Source organism: Anthonomus grandis, chromosome 13, assembly GCF_022605725.1.
Source record: "Anthonomus grandis grandis chromosome 13, icAntGran1.3, whole genome shotgun sequence".
In the NCBI taxonomy this organism is placed as follows: Eukaryota; Metazoa; Arthropoda; class Insecta; order Coleoptera; family Curculionidae; genus Anthonomus; species Anthonomus grandis.
In genome coordinates, this window is record NC_065558.1 from 19,532,952 (window position 1) to 19,553,225 (window position 20,274).

At 32.3% G+C, this 20,274-nt stretch overlaps 1 protein-coding gene across 2 annotated transcripts in view; it reads left to right on the forward strand.

Moving 5' to 3' along the window:
• Positions 1-20,274, forward strand: part of LOC126744273 (PHD finger protein 3) — a 99,162-nt gene that overhangs the window by 12,549 nt on the left and 66,339 nt on the right. For both annotated transcript variants that reach the window (XM_050451647.1, XM_050451648.1), the window contains exons 5-10: positions 47-288; positions 346-496; positions 568-833; positions 9,799-9,967; positions 10,053-10,314; positions 18,180-18,413. In XM_050451647.1, the coding sequence (XP_050307604.1) occupies positions 47-288; positions 346-496; positions 568-833; positions 9,799-9,967; positions 10,053-10,314; positions 18,180-18,413 (1,324 nt within the window). The remainder of the gene's footprint in view (positions 1-46; positions 289-345; positions 497-567; positions 834-9,798; positions 9,968-10,052; positions 10,315-18,179; positions 18,414-20,274) is intronic.

Below are 20,274 nucleotides of genomic sequence, written 5' to 3' on the forward strand. Positions count from 1 at the left end.
AGAAGTCAGTCAATGAATGACATGTTTTTTAATAAGCTTGTTTTAGCTAAAACTCTTAGTATGCTGCATGGTGCAGTCGACTCTGACCCGGAATCTGCAGAACCTCCTGCCTTAAGTCCTGAAGTTTCTCAACCAGGAAAGGCAAATAAAGGTATAAAAATTATATCTTCGTTCACTATACCTGCACCCTCTGACACTGGCACTGGCAGCTCACAAAACGACAAGGAAGAAAATAAAATTGAAAATGTTGAAACAAAAACCGCGCCTAAAGCAAAAGGGAAGGCAAAGGTAATGTTAAATAATTATAATAGTTTGTTTCATGTTAATATGTAATTTTTTTTTTAGATTTTACATTTGAGTCCTAAAAAGCCATTGGCTAAAAAACCTGTTAAAATAGTAGTGCAAAAAGAAGAATCTAGTGAGGAGGAAGAGGAGGAGCCAGATGATGAGGATGAATTATTGGAGAATGAAAATGATGAAGAGGATGAAGAAGAAGGTGAAAAATTTAAAGCAAATCTGTTGATTAAGTCTTTTAATTCAATTGCTAAATTTTAAAACTTGTTTTAGATCTCACAGATGATGATTTTGATGCGTCAGTGGAGGATGATGATAATGATTCAGACTTTGACGTAAAAGAGGTGATTGGTAAAAAATCAACACGAGCAACCAGAAGATCAAGATCACAATCTGTAAAGCGTGAAAAGCCTATTCGTCAGCAAAAAATTGCTGCTGAAACTTCGAAAACTCCTAAAGTCAAACGAGTGAAACAAAAATTGCAGAAAGCTGATAGCATAGAAGGCGATAGTACTAAACCTAAACCGAAGTTAATAAAGGTAAATACTCATACTAATATTACTCATGATATATTACTAAAATTAAATTGTTACATACATCAAATCAATATATGCTTTATTGTCATAAAAGTAAATTTGTTGACAAAGCTGTAAAAAATAAAAACATACACAAACATGTAAAAAGGTTATTTAGCATGCTATGGTCCATCATCCTAAAGGCATTCTGCTTCCATGAATATGGTTTACCTATACCGGTAAAACCAACAACATCCCCATTCTTCAGAAATACTCCTCCAAGACTCTGAACCAAAACATACAAAGCTAATGTAATGTCAAGAGTATCAATATGTATAACACAAACAGATATTATTCACTCCCGAAATATACAATTTTATTAAATTTAAAACTGTAAAAAAGAAAAATGAATCACTGAAATAAATTAGGTGAAATGATATGGTGTAAAAAATATAAAGAATATACCTAAAGTCCTGCAAGAAAAAGGTAAAAATGACTAAAATCTATCTGACAAAAATTCAATTATTTCATAATAGCCCTTTGCAACTAAGAGTTTTTTAACACGTTTTCTAAAAAGTTTCCAGCTACCTACACCTTTCAAATCTGCAGGAAGATGATTAAAGAGTTTTTTACCATCAAATATAAAAGTTCTTTTGATCAGTGAACTTGTAGGCATAGGCAGGAGCACATCATTAGCTCGTCGACTGCTATATTCATGCCTATTAGTTGTGTTCACATTTCTAAATTTCTTATGAACGAGGCAAACAGATTCCAATATAAATAAGGCAGGAAGGGTTAGGATTTTATGAGTGATAAATAGCTGTTTGCAAGACTCTCTCATACTCACATTACACAGACGTCGGATCGCTCTAAAACAAAAACACTATTAAATAAGTAATGTGTGCATGCACCCCAGAAACACAAACCATACCTTAAATGGGACTCAATTAAAGAAATGTCGCCATGTCAAAATTAACCTCTCCTGCGACCACTTTAAGAGCATAACAATTTGCTTATATTTTTCTACACAATTGCGTGATATGGCCCTCAAATTTTAGTTTATTATCAATAAATATTATAAGCATTTAAAATTCATAACACTAGTTTTTGAAATATTTAAACACAGTTTGTTGGAATCACACCATTTCTTGATTTCAACAATATCTCTGTTAACTGTGGTATTTAGATTCATCGCACTCGTCACATGCCATAAAATTGTTGAATCATCCGCAAACTGAATGAATTTACCTGAGATCCTAAGATTGGCCATGTCATTAATATAAATGAGGAATAGAAGTGGCCCAAGAACTGAGCCCTGAGGAACACCATGAGTCACAAGCTACTCCCTTGAAAGGGCACCATCCACAGAAACACTCTGCATTCTAGTATGCAAATAAGACCCAGCATGTTTATATCATCCAAAAATTTTTATGTTTACTATTGTAATTATATTAGGTACCTAGAAAATCTAATTTCTGGATGTACCATAATAACTAATACTAAGAGTTTAACAATAAAAACTAACTGGATAAAATTGAAATAAATAATAACTGGAATCTGTAAGTTTCCTTCACCATTAAACCTGGTAGAGTAAGTATGACTAACATGTACACCTATTTCAGGGTTTTCATATACAGGGTGTCCCAAAAGTAGACGTCCAAACGAAAGGAGGCGATAGAGGAGATCATTTGCAATCAAAAAAACCCTATATACTATTTTCCGATTGTTAATGGTTTAAAAGTTATTTCCATTTTTCTCATTTTTGTAAAAATCGCTTCATGCATCATGCACAAAATTTATTACAAAAATATCATAATTTATTTACTTAGTATTTAGTGCGAGTGTGACCCTAAGGAGTGCATCCTTTCATAAATATGATTTTGATGCATAATTGTTTCTTTCACTAGTAAGAAAAAAATAATTTCTCAATATGTTTAATTTTTATTTAAAAATTATTTGCCTTTTAAGTGAACCTGGCAGAAACAAATTTACTACAAAAAGTTAAAAATTATCAGGAAAAGTTACTTATTTAATGAAGATTCTCATATGGTGATATATTATACTCATCTGAATACTTTCAGATGAGTGATACGAGTCTTTTTTGATTGACATTTTTATTAAACTAATCGTTTTTGGACAAAAATCAAAATATTGTAATACTAAATAATTAAAAAAAAAGAATTTATTGCTATTAAACATCACAATAAATGTTCAACATGCGAACCACCTGCCCTAATACACATTCGGCAACGGCGGATGAAATTACTTTTTATGCGCCGAAAGGCTCTGTCATTGTTGGTAATAACGTTGGCCGTCTTATTTTTCTTCGCAGTTCTACTTCAGTCTGGCTTTCATTGATAAAAACAAGTTCTTTGAACTATCCCCATAAAAAAAAGTCTAAGGGGTTCAGGTCAGGCGAACGCGGCGGCCATTGGATGGTTCCTCCCCTTCCAATCCATCGATTATTAAAAGTAGTATCAAGATGTTGCTTTACGATTCGGGCAGAGTGAGCAGGAGCTCCGTCGTGTTGCAGCCACATGTCTCGCCGTGTTGCTACAGATACGTCTTCAAGTAAATCGTTCAAGTTATGTTGCAAGAAATGTAAATAATTCTCGCCGTTAAGTCTTCCTGGTAGCTCGAATGGTCCAATTAATTTGCCTTCAATGCTGCCCATAGATTGACTGAAAACTGATGCTGAAAACGATCATTTCTCACTATATTAGGATTAAGATAGTCCCTGAATTTAAAACTGCTTTCGTCACTCCACAAAATGTTTTTAAAAAAATTAGAGTCTTCTCTATTACGCTGCAGCATTTCCCGACAAAACTGAATTCTTTTTTCATAATCAGTGGGCAGAAGTACTTAAACACGTTGCACATGATAAGGATATAATAGATTTCTTTGTAAGACTCGATGAACTGTGGATTTGGGAAGTCCCGAACGTCTTGCTATGCGACGAACACTTGTTGTTGGATTCTCTGTTGCAAATTCCACAATATCATCTTCATCGTTATCATTTCTAGGTCTTCCTACTCTCCGTGGCTGACCAGGAATGATGCCTTCCAAGTAACTCTGATGCACATTTATGAAAACTCTATGGTTAGGATAGCGATTTCGACCGGGAAAGCGCCTTTCATATTCTCGGGCAGCAGCTCGAGCATTTCCATCACAAAGCCCATAAACATAGAACGACATATTCCCACGAATATGCATTTCTGCATATTCGTGGGAACTATAAGCCATTTGTGAAGGTTTACTTGTAATAATAGCAAAAGAGTTAAAACACGAAAAACTCCGAAAATAGAAACAGTCTAAGTATCAGAAATAAAGCCTAATTTGTTGAAGAACCAGAAAGAAACTAACTACATTCGCGACAGGGAAACGGTATGTTGATCTTAAAAATTATTTGAAAAAGAATGTTTAGTTTTCTTATCATAAATATTTCACCGTAAAGAATCTGCATAAATAAAGCAACTTTTTCTGATAGCTGTTTATTTTTGGTCGAACACCTGCTTTGTAGCAGCATCAATTCAAACGCAAAAATGTGTATGTAAAACTTAAACACATTGGGAAATTATCATTTTCTAAGTAGTGACAGAAGCAATTGTTTTGCATGCAATTATTACTTATGAAAAAGTACACTATTTAAGGCAACATTCATAACAAATACCACGCAAATACGTGAGGATATTCTTTCTATGAGTTCTTTACAGAATTCATGACACTATTTTTATAAAAAACAGAAAAACGGTAATAACTTTTAAACCATCAACAATCGACCAATAGTATATGGGGTTTTTTGATTGCTACTGATCTCCTCTATCGCTTCCTTTCGTTTGGACGTCTACTTTTGGAACACCCTGTATAAAAGAACAAATACTTAAAATATATAAATATCGAATGGCTAGTATTCTTTCACTGTAAAGTAGGTATGTTCCTTTCTAAAAATAATATTAAGAATGTAATTTTGGATCATCTTTAAATGTTTTAATGCATTTTCGTAAGAACTTCGCCATACTATTATAGCATATCTTAATAAAGACTCTACAAGAGCTTTGTAAACACATATCAAAAGTTGTTTGTTTAGAATTTCCCTAATCATATAAAATTTCCGAATTAATTTTTGTAATGTTATTAATTAATCTTAACACAAGTTGTTTCCACTTGATGTTCTGGTCGATGATTACTCCTAAATATTTAGTAAATTGTACATCCCTTATTCTATTCGCAAACCAATTAACCTGGATACTATTAAAATTAGGACGATTGGCATTTGTTAGAGAGAAAGCTATGTAGTTGGTTTTGTCAACATTTACTGTAAGTTTGAAAGAGTCTAGCCAATTTTTGATTAATCTGAAACCTAAAGATTTTTTTTTCACGCACCTTCCCAAGTCACACTATCCTTACACTGAAAGTAATATTTCAGTACTTTTAATCATTTTAAGAACGATTATAAAAATTGATAAGAATGGAGGCGACAAAAGTAGAGCAACAAATTGTATTTAACAGTATTTTATTTTACTTTAGTTGAACAAAAAATATTTAACACATTTAACAACAAAAACAATTGAAAGCAATACATTAGTAATTGATAGAATATCCATTATTATTAATTACTTGCTGACAACGGCGCGGCATTGAAGCAATCAACTTTTGACTGACATTTTCGGGAAGACTTGTCCAAACTTCACTAATTTTATTTATTAAGGATTCTTTATTTGGAAACATTTGGGTACGAATACGACGTTCTACTTCTTCCCAGACATTCTCAATGGGGTTAAGATCTGGGGATTGTGCTGGCCATTGTAAAACACGAACATTATTTTCCCGAAACCACTGTTGAACAACTTGTGAAGAATGTTTTGGATCGTTGTCCTGTTGAAAAATAAAACGCAATGGAATTTCCCATTCTGCATAAGGAAGCATAACATTCTTCATGATATCCCTATAAACAAATCGGTCTATCGTATCATTAATAAAGTGCATAGGGCCTACCCCATTCCATGAAAAACAACCCCATAAAAATACACTACCTTTACCATGCTTAATTGTAGGTGTTACGTATTTAGGATTAAACCTTGTATTGATTGTTCGCCTCACACGCCTCATTCCATCAGAATTGAATATTTTGTAGCGCGTTGCATCACTGAATAGAACTTTTTTCCAGTCATTGACGGTCCAGTTTAAATGCCGGCCTGCAAATGCCAAACTTGCTATTTCTTATTGAAACTAACGGCTTTTTAGCTGGACGTCTACTAAATAACTTTGCTTCTACTAACCTTCTTTGTACTGTTCGTATGCCAACCGTAATTTCTGGAATTTCGGCAATAATTCGAGGTGCGGACTTCCAAGGATCATTTTGGGAAATCCTTTTGATGCGTCTGTCAGTCATTACTGATGTTTTCCTTGGCCTTCCCGATTTTGGCAACTTCTCTAAATGTCCTCTCTCATTATACGATGATATTATTTTGGACCCAGTGTACCGGGGTAACTCAAACTGTCTTGAAATATCGGCTTGTTTGTTACCTTCCATGAATCGATTCACAACTCTTGGCTTCAAGTCTTTTGAAATTGGAATTCCTCTCGGCATGATTAATCTTACACAGAAATGTTCAAAAAAACATAAAAATCACCTCACACAATTATTTTATCCCTTTACTTTTGCTAAAACCCTTCTTTTGAACAAATTATTTGAATGTTGCTTTACTTTTGACGCGTTGCTATGAAGCATTTAAACTTAAACGTCAAAATAGAATCATTTGTTTTGATTGCGAAAATTTTGGTCGACATTGATAATCATAGCCTACTTTGTAGTTTTAAAACTTAGTGGATTTGTATATATTATCATGCATTTATAATTTTAAAATCGGTATTTGCAAATATTTCTGGAAGTGTTGCTATACTTTTGTCCGATAGTGTATCTGTTAATTTATATAGACTAAGAAAAGTAATGGCCCAAGAACGGTACCCTGTGGTATTCCTATTAGCATCTCTGAGGGATCACTATAGATATCATTAATTTTAGTCATCTTAATGTTTTCGGCCCGCCACATAACTCTAAGTTCTAACACAACCCCTCTGACACCATAAATATTTAGGACATTAAGAAGGTTCTCATGAGGTATCGTGTCAAAAGCCTTCGCTAGATCAAGAAATGTTGTAAGGCACTTTTTACCTTTATCGAGGTGTTTCATTATGGTTCTTGTGATCAGGAGTATAATGTCTGAAGAACTAATACCTGTGCGGAATTCAAATTGTTTTTTAGATAAATAGTTATTATCAAACAAGAATTTAGAGAGTCGTTCTTTTAGGCATCTTTCAAAATTCTTTGGCAAAATTTGTAATCACACTAATTGGACGAAAAGTTGTAATTTTTGATCTATCACCAGCTTTATAGATGGGAGTAACAACTTAATTGACTTGCCTGAATTTTTACAAGGACTGAACTTTCACATACCTCGCATATCAGCTAGAAACTCACAAACATTTTACCTACCTATACTTTAACAAATTTTAAAACTTTAACAAATTTTCTCCACTACGCAGAGCCTGTAACACATAATTCTGTTCAGGATTAATGTGACTCATTCAACTGTAACATAGCAGCTATTAAGAAAGTACACTTTTCCTTTCCTTACACTTTGTCTTTACTTTTTTTTGTTCACTTTTGTATTGCATTTTTCTTTTTTAAGCATTTTCTTATTGTTATTGATTGTATTTTTTTCCCATTCAGTAATTGGTTGTAAATCTTTTGAATGGCCTAAATAAAATAAATAAAACAGGTTTTAAAACATTCAGCGACAGTGCCTGATGTAAATGTAAGATGGATTATACAGTGTGACCCATTTGTTTTCGGGTCACCTTGATAAAAAGTTTATTTTTGGTGCGATTTTGCTCGGGTTTTTTTTTAATTTTAGGTCCAGAAAAACTGCATCATTGTAACAAAAAAAAATTCTGTCATGCAAATTCCAAGGCCTACTAATGTCAGTTTTTAAAGGCCAAATTTTAAGAAACCATGCTAGGCATTTTTTTAGCAAAAAATTGTGCACACCACTGGATTCGGCATCCCTCAAAACGGTCATATACCAAATTTCACCAAAAAATATTAAGTAATAACAATTTTATAACAAATAATAAAAAGGGAAATTATGCATTTATTTACATTTAAAAATGTGAAGATAGCCATGAAAAAACAAATTGAACAAAGATAATATAAGCAAATAACAATTCCAAACTAAATACAAATAAAAACAACAAACAAAAAAATTAAAAATTAACCGCTTCTAAATTTTTGAAATTTCTACTAATCCACCATTGTTTTCTATGCATTTTACATTCCTTTTGCCTACATTTAAAATAACTTTACGGACTTGCTCTGGAGTAATTTCTGAACAAACCTGGATTATTCTAACTTGTAGATCTTCTAAATTTTGAGGTCTTTTTTGTACACTTTTTCTTTAAGTAAGCCCCAGAGAAAAAAATCTAGTGGCGTTAAGTCAGGGGATCTCGGTGGCTACTCAACGAAAGGACTGTTTCGTCCTATCCAACAGTTTTCAAAATGTTGATTTAACCAGTCTCTTACTAAACGAGCATTATGGACGGGACAACCATCTAATTGAAACTTCAAATTAAGGTGATATCTTAAGGGTAAATCTTCTAATGCGTTCGAAAATTCATTCTCAAGAAAATTCAAAAATTCAATTGTATTCAAATTACCATTAAAGAAAAAAGGGCCAATAATTTTGTCGCTTAGTATTCCACACCAAACGTTAATTTATTATAAATTCTGGATTCTGCACGGACCAGTGGCGGCAATTTTGACTGGAGACTACGCCATTTGTGGTAAAAGTGGCTTCATCGCTAAAAAGGATTTCATCTAGAAAGTTTCTGTTGTTTAAATATTCTCCCTGAAGCCAATAGCAAAACTCTAATCTTCTTGCCTGGTCACCATTCTCTAAGGTGTGCAAAAATTTTGGCTTAAATGCTTTTATGTTATTTTTTTGCAAACATCTTCTTATACTTTCTCTGGGGATGTTAAGGACCAAACTAGCCGTTCTGACACTACTTCGAGGATTGCCGCTAAAATATTCCAAAATGTAATTTTCATTTCTTCTGAGCCCACGCCGTCCATTATGTCTATTTTTAAGTAGATTTTTCGAAACAGATACTGTTTCATTGAAAATTTTATTAACACGTTGCACAGTACTTAGACTTACTGGTCTATCAGGATGCCTAATATTAAATTCTCTGGCGGCTTCTCTCATCGAACGCGTGTTACCACCAACAAGACGAACAATTATAATTTTTTTCTTAAATTTAAATTTTCCATGATTACTAATACTATCTAAACACGTTCTATTACCACTTTTGACAGTTAGATGTCAAATGTGACAATTCAATATTTCAATAATTTTTAGAGACAATTTAGAAGTAAAGCGCATTTCTTCTTTTTTATCATAAAATTGTTATTATTTAATATTTTTTGGTGAAATTTGGTATAAGGCCGTTTTGGGGGATGCCGAATCCAGTGGTGTGCACAATTTTTTGCTAAAAAAATGCCTAGCATGGTTTCTTAAAATTTGGCCCTTAAAAACTGCCATTAGTAGGCCTTGGACTACTAATGCCAGGACCTAACATTTAAAAAAAACCCGAGCAAAATCGCACCAAAAATAAACTTTTTATCAGGGTGACCCGAAAACAAATGGGTCACACTGTATGTATTAATAGATTAATCATATACAGGTGAAATTTTTATGATTTCAGTTTGTATTCCATTATAACCAGGCGAACAGTTGTTTTTGAGTAAATTTATATGTTCAATAATTTTATTTCTACAAACAAGTGTTAAAAACATTGAGTTCAGTGATCTATACTTTAGTTTGAAAATATTGCTTGGATATTTTATTTTACTGGCCATAGTTATCTGGCCAAATATAATCAATATTTGCTTTATATTTTCATATAGATTGCATTTTTTTTATCTTTTTAGGCGACAGACAAAGAAAAGGCTACTGAAAAAACTGAAGATACCAAAACTGTTGAGAGTGCGACAAAAGACAGTAAAGCTGAACCAGAATTGTCATTAAAACCAGAAGAAGCAAAACCTTTAGATAAAAAGCCTCCTAAAAAGAAAAAAGAACCGCCAAAAGCAATTCCAGGTCTCTGTAATATTATTTTAATGTTAATTTTATCAATAAATACAATGTTTAAAGCAAAAATTTTATGTTTTGTGTTTGTTTATAGGCGATTTTGCCCTATTCTCTACGCCAGACATCATACGTAAAGTTGGGGGTAAAGAACCTACAACCCCGGGTACCCCAGAAACTCCGAAAACACCGAAAATTGGGGAGCAAAAGGCGCCGTTTACGCACAAAGCTGAAGCAACATCAAAACCTCAAAAAATTGCCCAAGAATCTCGTTCAAAATCTATTTCTGAAAGCCAAGCGAAATCAAACAGGTCTACTCTCGACGAAAGCGAGAAGGAAAAACCAGCACATAGAAACAGGTAAGCTAATCACTTTATTATACGGGGTGCATCCGTTCAGCTGTGTTACGGTTTATTTTTTTATCAATTTTAATAAAATAAAAAGGTCTTATTAATTTTTATTTTACTTTTATCCTTAAATGCATAACTTTTTTGTTTTGGGTAAAAAATTTTTTAAGGCTTGAAAAATGGTTAGAAAAGTAGAAAAAATAATTTTAAAAAAAAAAATTTTTTTTAATTTGTCTTTTTTTTTTCCAAATTTTTTATTGTTACAATTTTGCAATATTGTGAATTTACAGGCAAATTATACCACTCCACATTTTTCGCACGCGATGTCGGTGTATCCGTTCCGCAACTAGGAAGTTTGCATCTGGTTCTTTGTTCGGAAAAAACTGGCCAATGAGACACACTCGATCACAACGCACGTCTTTTGGTGATACGTGCTGGGCATTTCTTCGCTGTACCTTAGCTTGAATTTCCCGATCTAATGAACTTGATGGTCTACCTCTTTTGGCCGTAGATTTTTCTACATTACAAAGACGGTTAGCAACTATGCTTCTACATTTTGATTGTTGCAGTATTTCCGACTATTTTCCTTTTGCGTTCATAACCTTTTTATATAAAAGCCATGCATTTACCATAGTTAAATCCAACAAATGGTAAAAAATTCGTAGATACCATTTTCTACTCTTTCGTTTTATTCGATATCTTCCTATAAAGCTGTCCATTAGGTCAACCCCTCCCATGTGACGATGGTATTTGCGAATAATATTGGGGCACTCGACTTCAATGTTTTTGCATTCTTTTTTGTCGTACCTTTTGACAGGCTGCTGGCCAGCATAAGTTGATAGCAGAGTAACGCATCTATTGTCCTTCCAAATAACAGAGGACAATTCAACCCCGTAGATGGTGGTAACATAATAACACATTCAACTAAGCTACCACGCTTTTCCTTTTTTTTTGTTCATTATCGGTTGGTAGTTTACAATCTGGAATTCTATTACGACGAACAGTTCCAAGAGAATATATCCCCCTTTTATCAAGATATACCAATAATAGCTCTAGAGTAGTGTAATAATTATCACAATATAGTCTATAATTCCGCCTATACTCTATTTCCTTTTTGGTGAGAGCACAGTGCCTTATTATTTATGCAGAAGTAGCATAAATATAGGGTGAGTCTTCCATTTTTCTACATGTAACAAAATGATAAACCAGGCTGTTTTTACCAATTTTAAGTCCTGTATGGTCTCAAATACAATAGGTCGTAAAATTCGGAACAATGGTTTCGAGTTCATTTTTATGACAAACGGGTTGCCTGTGTCGTCCCGACTATGGATATTGATTTTAATTTTTAGTTAGAGTTAAGTTAAATAATTATCTGTTATGAAAAATTTATAAATAATGTTGGATTTTATCTATTATCTATTAGATAAAGATTTTTAGAAAAAGTATGGTTGGTAGGTATAACCTATATTTATTAAATTAACAAGAAACATTTCTTAAAAGCGGAAAAGCCTCATTATAAAACTATGGCAAATAAAATGAAATATAAAAATTTGATTAATACTGCAATTTGATTGTTTTTTAAATGTTTAAAAAATTGTTGTAAAATTCTCCAAACATATCTTGTCATTTATAAGAAAGGTACATAAATATAATGATCTTTTAATTTATTAACCATATTTACATATATTACAATAAAAATATTTACGAAATATACAAAAAAAAAACAATTTATAAATCAAACATTTCCTTACTCTCATCGCTTTCATCCGAATCAGACATTCTCACTGTTATAACTAAGGGTTCGACAATTTCTTCTAGAAAATTATCGAGGGTCCACATCTTTTTTTCTTCTTTTGTAGCATGATTCACAGCATTGCTCCAGTTTTCTTGGGTAACGTTATCCACTGCTGCTTTCAGAAGTTCTCTCACTTCTTTCAATTTAAAGGTTTTATTATTTCTAGCGACAAATCCTTTTACTTGAGCCCAAATTAACTCTATAGGATTTAATTCACAATGGTAAGGTGGCACGAAGTACAGTTATATTGTGTTGTTTTGCCATTTCGTCAATAACGTGTCTTTTATATTTTGTTTTATTTTCTGTAACTATGGTCAGAAGCTCTGCTTTTACCGCGTCATCTCCAAAAGGTATTTTTTTTTCGGTAAGCCAGTTTTTTATTTCCCCTTTTCGCCAGCAGGATGATGGTAATTTTTCTATTAATCTTAAATGATAGCTGGCATTGTCCATAACAATAATTGAATTTTCGGGAATTGACTTGATCATTTCGGAAAAATAATCTTCAAAAACATCAGCTTTCATTTCTTCGTGGTAATCCTTAGTTGACTTCGATTCGAATTCAAACAGACCGCCATTTAAAAATCCTTTATAGCTCCCAATATGTGTAATTATTACTCTGTGGCCCTTACCAGAAGGAGACTTCAAGCCAGTCGATAAACCTTCTAAAAAAGCCTGACGGGAGCTTCCAACATTTTTATCCTGCCAGCACTTGCTCATGGTGTGTCCTTCGTTAAGCCAGGTTTCATTCAAATAATAAATGTTTCTTTCTTCCTTTCGATACTCCTTAATTTGCCTTAAATACTTTCTTCTCCAACAGACTATTTCTTCTTTATCTATTAAAATAGATTTTCTATTTTGCTTTTCGCAAGAAAAATGTAATTCGTGTAAAATTTTCCATAATTTTTTTCTTCCCATTTCTGGTACATTTTCGTCTTCTTTTATAAGTGTCAAAATTTTGTCGATAGGATTTAATTCTTAAAATAAAATGAATGTACTGTCCTCCTGATGATATGCTTTGCTGTCTCATCAACTGCTATCGGCTTCCTACCGGCAGTTTTCTTTACACTCTTCTTAGGCAAGTTCTCACGGTTTTCACTTTTTCTGTCACTAAGAAGTCTGTGAATTGTTGCTTTACTTATGCCTGTCATATTGGCACATGTAGAAACTAGATTTCTAACAGTACTTAGAGGCATTTGATGCACAAGTGCATCATGTACGTTTAGTACTATAGTCCTTGCTTTAAAATCTAAAACACCTTTACACACTACGGGGCCAAACTTTGGCATTCTTACAACAAATGCGCAACAATACTGAAAAATAAATTAAGTTTTTAGGATATATCTACATTATATACCATAAAATATAACTACCTGTTTGCATTTAAGATTGCACAATTTAGGTACCTATAATACTTATACCTCTATACTTACCTACCTAGACAATATCTACTTATAAGGGTTAAAAAGATCTTGTTCATTAGGTACTTAAGTAATTCAAAGAATTTATGGCTAAAATTGGCCTATTTCTTGCACTATTAAATAAACCCAACAAATGAAAACATTCAGGTCTTAATGTACTTGAAAAGTGGGACGCCAATGGTTTACGACCGTTTTATGGCTATCGACCCTTTCGTGTGCTCCTACGGATTAAGAAATGGACTATAGTAGGTATAATCCGAGATAAACGAATTACGATATTTGCAAACGCTCCAATATCAGGTTCACCGCCCGTTCTTTATGAGATTATTTTCTGATTATTTCCAAGACAAAAAGTTTAAAACCCCATTTGTGAGGTTTCATGGGCATTTATTGCTTCATGAAGTGTCGCACTTTAGTTAAACACATGCGTTCATCTACAGATAGGGCTGGTTACAGAGGGATGCTTGAAAATTTTTCATTTAGGTGCTCAATAAGTGTTCGTAACTTGTGAAGTCTATCATGGTTATGATCGTCTTTAGGTAAACGCCTATTATTGTCAGTAAAATGAATGTAACGTCTTATTTTTTTAAATTTATTTATAGGCATGGCATTTCGAACAGGGTCGTAACCTATATCCGTATACCAGTATGATTGTACATTTGGCAAGTTTGCTATGGACGTATAATGACAAATTCCAATAAATTTACTTATGTCAGTGGCAGAAAAGCTAACTTGGTTGTTTGGGTTCTTTTGAACGCATTACAAATTGGTTTCGTTGACCATTTTATCGATTAGTTCATCGTTTACAAAATATTTTAAAAAACTGTATGGAGTCTCTAACGCCGAGACGCCTTCTAACACGAGAAAGGACTTCATCGCCATGAAATGCTAATTGAAGATCGTTCAAGTAAAGATTGTGCTGCTTTCAAGTTACGTTTCTTTTTACGGATTTTTTTGTACCTGTTTTGGAATCATTCTTTACTTTATTAGATGGCCCGACTTCACACTCTTTAATTTCAACTCCGTCGTCCATCACCTTTATTTGCACTTCATCACCTAATTCCTCCTCATATACTCTTAGATCTTCTTCATCCTCATCGTCCTCATCTGAATGAATATTCTAAAATATTCTAATTATTACATCGAAATATTTGCAATAAAAGAAGAAATTGGTAAAACATTTAACAAAAAAATTATGCTACTATTCAAATATTTCATTCAAAGTGACGTGACTTTTTGACCTTTAGGTTTATACTCAGGCATCCCCAGGTGTCTCTTGGATCTTATATGACAAAATTGCCTTTAACCCAAAAAGTTTTTCAGGTACTAGATATGTTCGTATATGAAATAAATGCCCTTTTTTGTGTTTAATATTTTTTTAAATATTCCAACTATTTTATATAAATATTTGCAAAAAAAGTCAAAAATTGGTAAGAAATTAAAAAAAAAAAGTGGTCCAACTAAAAATGTTCTAACTATCCAACTTTTTAATTCAAAATTTTATTTCTACCCTCAAAATAATTTTAAAAAATTTCTCTACTTTGTTGTGAAAAAATTATGAAAATATTTCTAGTGGTTTCCAGGTTATGACTAAAAACAAAAATTACAATTTGGTTTTAAATTCTTAGAACTTGGTGGCTTTTGGACCTTGGATGACAAAATCGCTGACAAAAGAAAGTTTTTGAGGTACAAAAAATTTGTATACAGGGTGTTACTTAAAGGTATGTCATAATTTAAAAGGGACATTCCCGGACCGATTTTAAGTCAAAAAGTTCATATAAACATGGGTCCTAAAATGATTAGTTTTTAAGATATAGGGTGTTAAAGTTTTATTTTTTTAATAAATTCTTCAAATACTGTTTAAAATATTGAACTGAATTTTGGCACAGGATATTATGGCATAAAAACACATTTTTTAGATGTTCACCTACTTTTTTTTAGCAACCAGTGGCGTAGCTATGATGAATTTTTAATACAATTTTACAAAAAAATACTACGCCATTGACTTACGAAAAAAATGATGATTTTATCTTAATTATCAATCAATTATAAACAAAAAATTCCTTTATGACTTGCTGTAAATCTTACCGTTAGGGTGTAATCGTTAATTAAAAAAACGTCTTTTATGCATAAAATGCATCTTTAAAAATTATGGAAATAAAGCAAGTTAGCTTTGCTCATTGCCAGCAACTGTTTTTTTGTTGTTGTAAACATTATGACACTGACATTAATGATTATTTTTGATTGTGTTTTATTTTTTAGTTTAAGATTTTATTTTCAGTTTTTATTAGATACATTTTTCAAATATTTATTTTCAAGCTATTTTTTACAAACTGGTGAACAAAAAGCAACAACAATTCAATACAATACATACATACATAATTTACAACAAATGTTGGAAATGACCACCTCTTGCCTCTGTGTAGGCTTCTGCTCTTCTTCTCATAGAATCACGAACTCTTTCGAAAATTCCAGGCGTGTTTCGTATAGTTTCACATCCGTCAATAATTGTATTTCTTAGTTCTTCTAATGTCACAATTGGTGTGTGATAAACCAATGTTTTTAGATGTCCCCACAAAAAAAAATCTAGGCTATTTAAGGCAGGTGATCTAGGTGGCCAAAACTGTGGTTTTCCACGGCCTATCCATTTATTTCGGTAGACTCTATTTAAATGCTCACGAGCCAATATGCTAAAGTGGGCTGGAGCACCATCATGCATAAACCAAAGTTGTTGCCGTAACTGAAGAGGAACATCTTCGAGAAGCAAAGGCAAATCATTTTGGAGAAAATTACAATAATTCTGTCCGTTAAGGCGTCCTGGTAAAAAAGATGGTCTAATTAAATGATCGGATACGATACCGATCCAAACGTTTATTGAAAATTGTTCCTGAAAATGTGTCTCTGTAATCGCATGAGGGTTTTCTTGAGCCTAGTAATGATTGTTATGGAAATTGATTACAGCATTTCTGGAGAAATTAGCTTCGTCCGTAAACAAGATGTTCGCACCAAATTGAGGATTTTGTGTTACTTTTTGGAGATACCATCTACAAAATTGCGTACGCGGTTCATAATCTCTAAGAACCCTTTGTATGTGAAAAGGATATAACAAAGAATCCCTTAAAATTTCCCATACCGTCTTGTAGCAGATGTTCAATACCATACCAATTTTTCGTGTACTTGTGGTCGGATCCTCTTCGACTGCATGTAGGACAGCCTCTTCAACTGCCGGTGTCCTAACTGTACGGGGCCTTCCCTCGGCAGAATTAGCCTTAAAACTTTCAGATTCAGCCAGACGAGGATGAATGTTTATAAATATTCTTCTATCTGGGACAGCGCGATTAGGATACCTTACTTGATACAAACGCCGCGCCTCCATAGCATTACCATTGGCAAGTCCATAAAGGAAATGCATTTGCGTCATTTCCAAATTAGAATAATCTACCATTTTTTAACTAGTACAATTCACGTTTTAAGATCCAAAGGGTACTAAAAACAAACTGTCAAGAATAATCACTAACGCAAGTGTCATAATGTTTAAAACAACAAAAAACAATTTCTGGCAACGAGCAAAGCTAACTTGATTTATTTCCATAATTTTTAAAGATGCATTTTATGCATAAAAGACGATTTTTTAATTAACGATTACACCCAAACGGTAAGATTTACAGCAAAAGTCATAGAGGATTTTTTTGTTTATAATTGTTTGATAATAAATAAGATAAAATCATAATTTTTTTCGTAAGTCAATGGCGTAGTATTTTTTTTGTAAAATTGTATTAAAAATTCATCATAGCTACGCCACTGGTTGCTAAAAAAAAGTAGGTGAACATCTAAAAAATGTGTTTTTATGCCACAATATCCTGTGCCAAAATTTAGTTCGATATTTTAAACCGTATTTGAAAAATTTATTAAAAACGAAAAAAAAAATAAAACTTTAACACCCTGTATCTTAAAAACTAAGCATTTTAGGACCCATGTTTATATGAACTTTTCGACTTAAAATCGGTCCAAGAATGTCCCTTTTAAATTATGATATACCTTTAAGTAACACCCTGTATATGAAATTGATCGAAAATAATTCGACTCTTTTTATGTGTAGTTCTTTTAAAAATGTTCCAATTATTGTTTATTAAGGTTTTTATAAAGGTTTTTTTTTTAAGGAAAAGTCCCTTATATGGATTTTATTTATTTTTTACACGAAAACAAGGCGTCGGAGCGCAAAAATATAAGGGCGGCCCTTTTTTTTGTTGAAATTTAATAGAATATTAAAAAAAAAAACTTATTCAAAAAAACAGTCGCGTACCTTTTTTTTCCTAAAAAATTTAACATTCATCTACTGCAAGTTTGTCGCTGGAGAAGTCAAATCCCCTGCAATTGCTCAAAAAGTGGCCTTACCACCTACGATTTAAAACTTGTGACTAAACTGTATTTAAAACACTAAAAAAGTGTCTTAAATACAGTGAGGAAAATTCAATTTTTTTTCAAAAATGTCAACACACTGCATTTTAGAAACGACGCACTTCCGACCATCGGTGTTCTATTTCAAACTACTTTTCTATGGTTCCTGTTTATACTCTAGCATTTTTGACCGGTTGCACAGGGACACCCTGTATAATTTTATTAATTTACAGAATTATTTATTATATAATAACAAATTGCTTTAGCTTGGATTCGAAAACAAAAGAGAGGCGAGATAGTATAGACAAGCAACACAACAACAAAACACACATGGAAACTCCAAAACATTCACGCGTTAGGAAACATTCAGAATCTGAAAGGAGAATATCTAGTTCAGACCGAAGGCCTTCCGATTCGACTAAACGTGATTATAGCCCTTCTAAACATTCAAGGTATTCTGGTGAGAACCAGGAGCCTATTCCCAGTGCTGAGGATATCAGGTAAGAATAGAATTTTTGTTTTTACATACAGGGTTTTTGATTAGTGATGGCGAGGTATCATATCTCAGCAATGAATAATTTAGGCTTTGGGATGAAGGTGACTAAAAAAAATTGTCAGAAATTTTTAAATGCCTCTATGGTTAGGATCATATTAAAGTTTAAGGAAAGTACAGGAACACAAAACAACAAATAAAAATTAATTGTGACTTTTTTTAAATAGGTGTATTAATGTTAGTATCTTACATACTACTTTACCCCTTAGTAAAGTATGTATTAGTACTACTACTTTTGTTTTAAATAGGGTAAATTTTGCGATTATGTCATGTTATAAGTCTCCAGCACCAAATGATGACTTGTTCTTGCCTGACGTTGAGATATATTTATCAAACATGAATAACAGTAATGATAATTTTAGTGTTTTTCTAGGGGACATAACTTTTGATATTCTCAAACCAACGAATCCCTCTGTTAATAGATATTTATCAGTATTGTCCTCCTTAGGATTTGAACCTTGTATTAAATCATTTACTAGAGTAACATTAGACACTCAAACCTGTATAAGCCAAATTTTTATTAAAAACAAGTTAAGGACTAACAATCTTAACTATAATGGTATTGTATTGGAAACCGATTTAACAGAACACTTTTCCCTTTATTTGGACATATGCCTTGACATAGATGAAAGCCAACATTTGACCATCAAAACTATGTAAAATCTGTATTGTTGTGACGAATTCATAATGAGTTACTTATTATATTGGGTATTACGTCACTTATGGCAAAAATCAATTTAGAAATTTTTCTCCTAGGTATATAAAAAATCTATTATACCTCAAGTAAATTATTGTATTTAAAACTTATTGAACTTAAATTAAATTAAGTATATCGAACGGTATCGTTACAGATTTGAGTTCATATTTCTTTTAAATACGTGAATAAGTCTATTTTCTTCTTCTTTTTAATTTTTAAGCGTGTGAGATAAAAATTTCTAAATTAATTTTTGCTATAAGTGACGTAATACTCAATATAATAAGTAACTCATCAAAACTATATCTCATATAGTGATGATCAATTTCTTAAATCACTAGAAAATGAAACATGGGAACATGTAATAGTTGCTCAGGACGCAGAGTTGGCTTATAATACGTTTTTTTAAACTTTTACAACTAGTACACTACATGAACACTGTAAAACAACATAAACGTGTTATCATAAAAAATATAAAAAAATTAAACCTTGAATTACATATAGTATTATATGTTTAATTAAACATACAGACAAATTTAAAAAAAAACAAACTTTTAAAAATAAAGATAACCAAAATCTCAGACAAAAAATACTCCACATTTTAAACAAAAAAGTTCATCAAGCTAAAACTCATTACTATAAAAACCAGATATTGGACAACATGAACAATACTAGACAAATCTATAAGATAATAAAAGATGTCGCAAATGAAAAAAAGACTAAGACTAACGCTGAAATGGCTATAGCAAATGAACATGACGTAATAATTGCAGACAAACTGGAACTAGCCAATCACATCAAATGAGCTTATCATTCATATTAAAAGTTTAAAAAATAATTGTGCCCCTGGTAAGGATGCAATTTCTTTTCGACTTACAAAAAAAAGTACATTGCACTATAATAAAACCACTAATTCATATAATAAATCTCATCTTTACCACAGGAATAGTGCCTACAGCTTTTAAATGTGCTGTTATAACTCGCACATATAAAAAAGGAACAAGATCAGATATTTCCAACTACAGACCCATTAGTGTTATTACAACTTTTACAAAAATTTTCGAAAAATGCCTTAAATTCAGACTCTATGACTATTTATTGCCAAATAAACTAC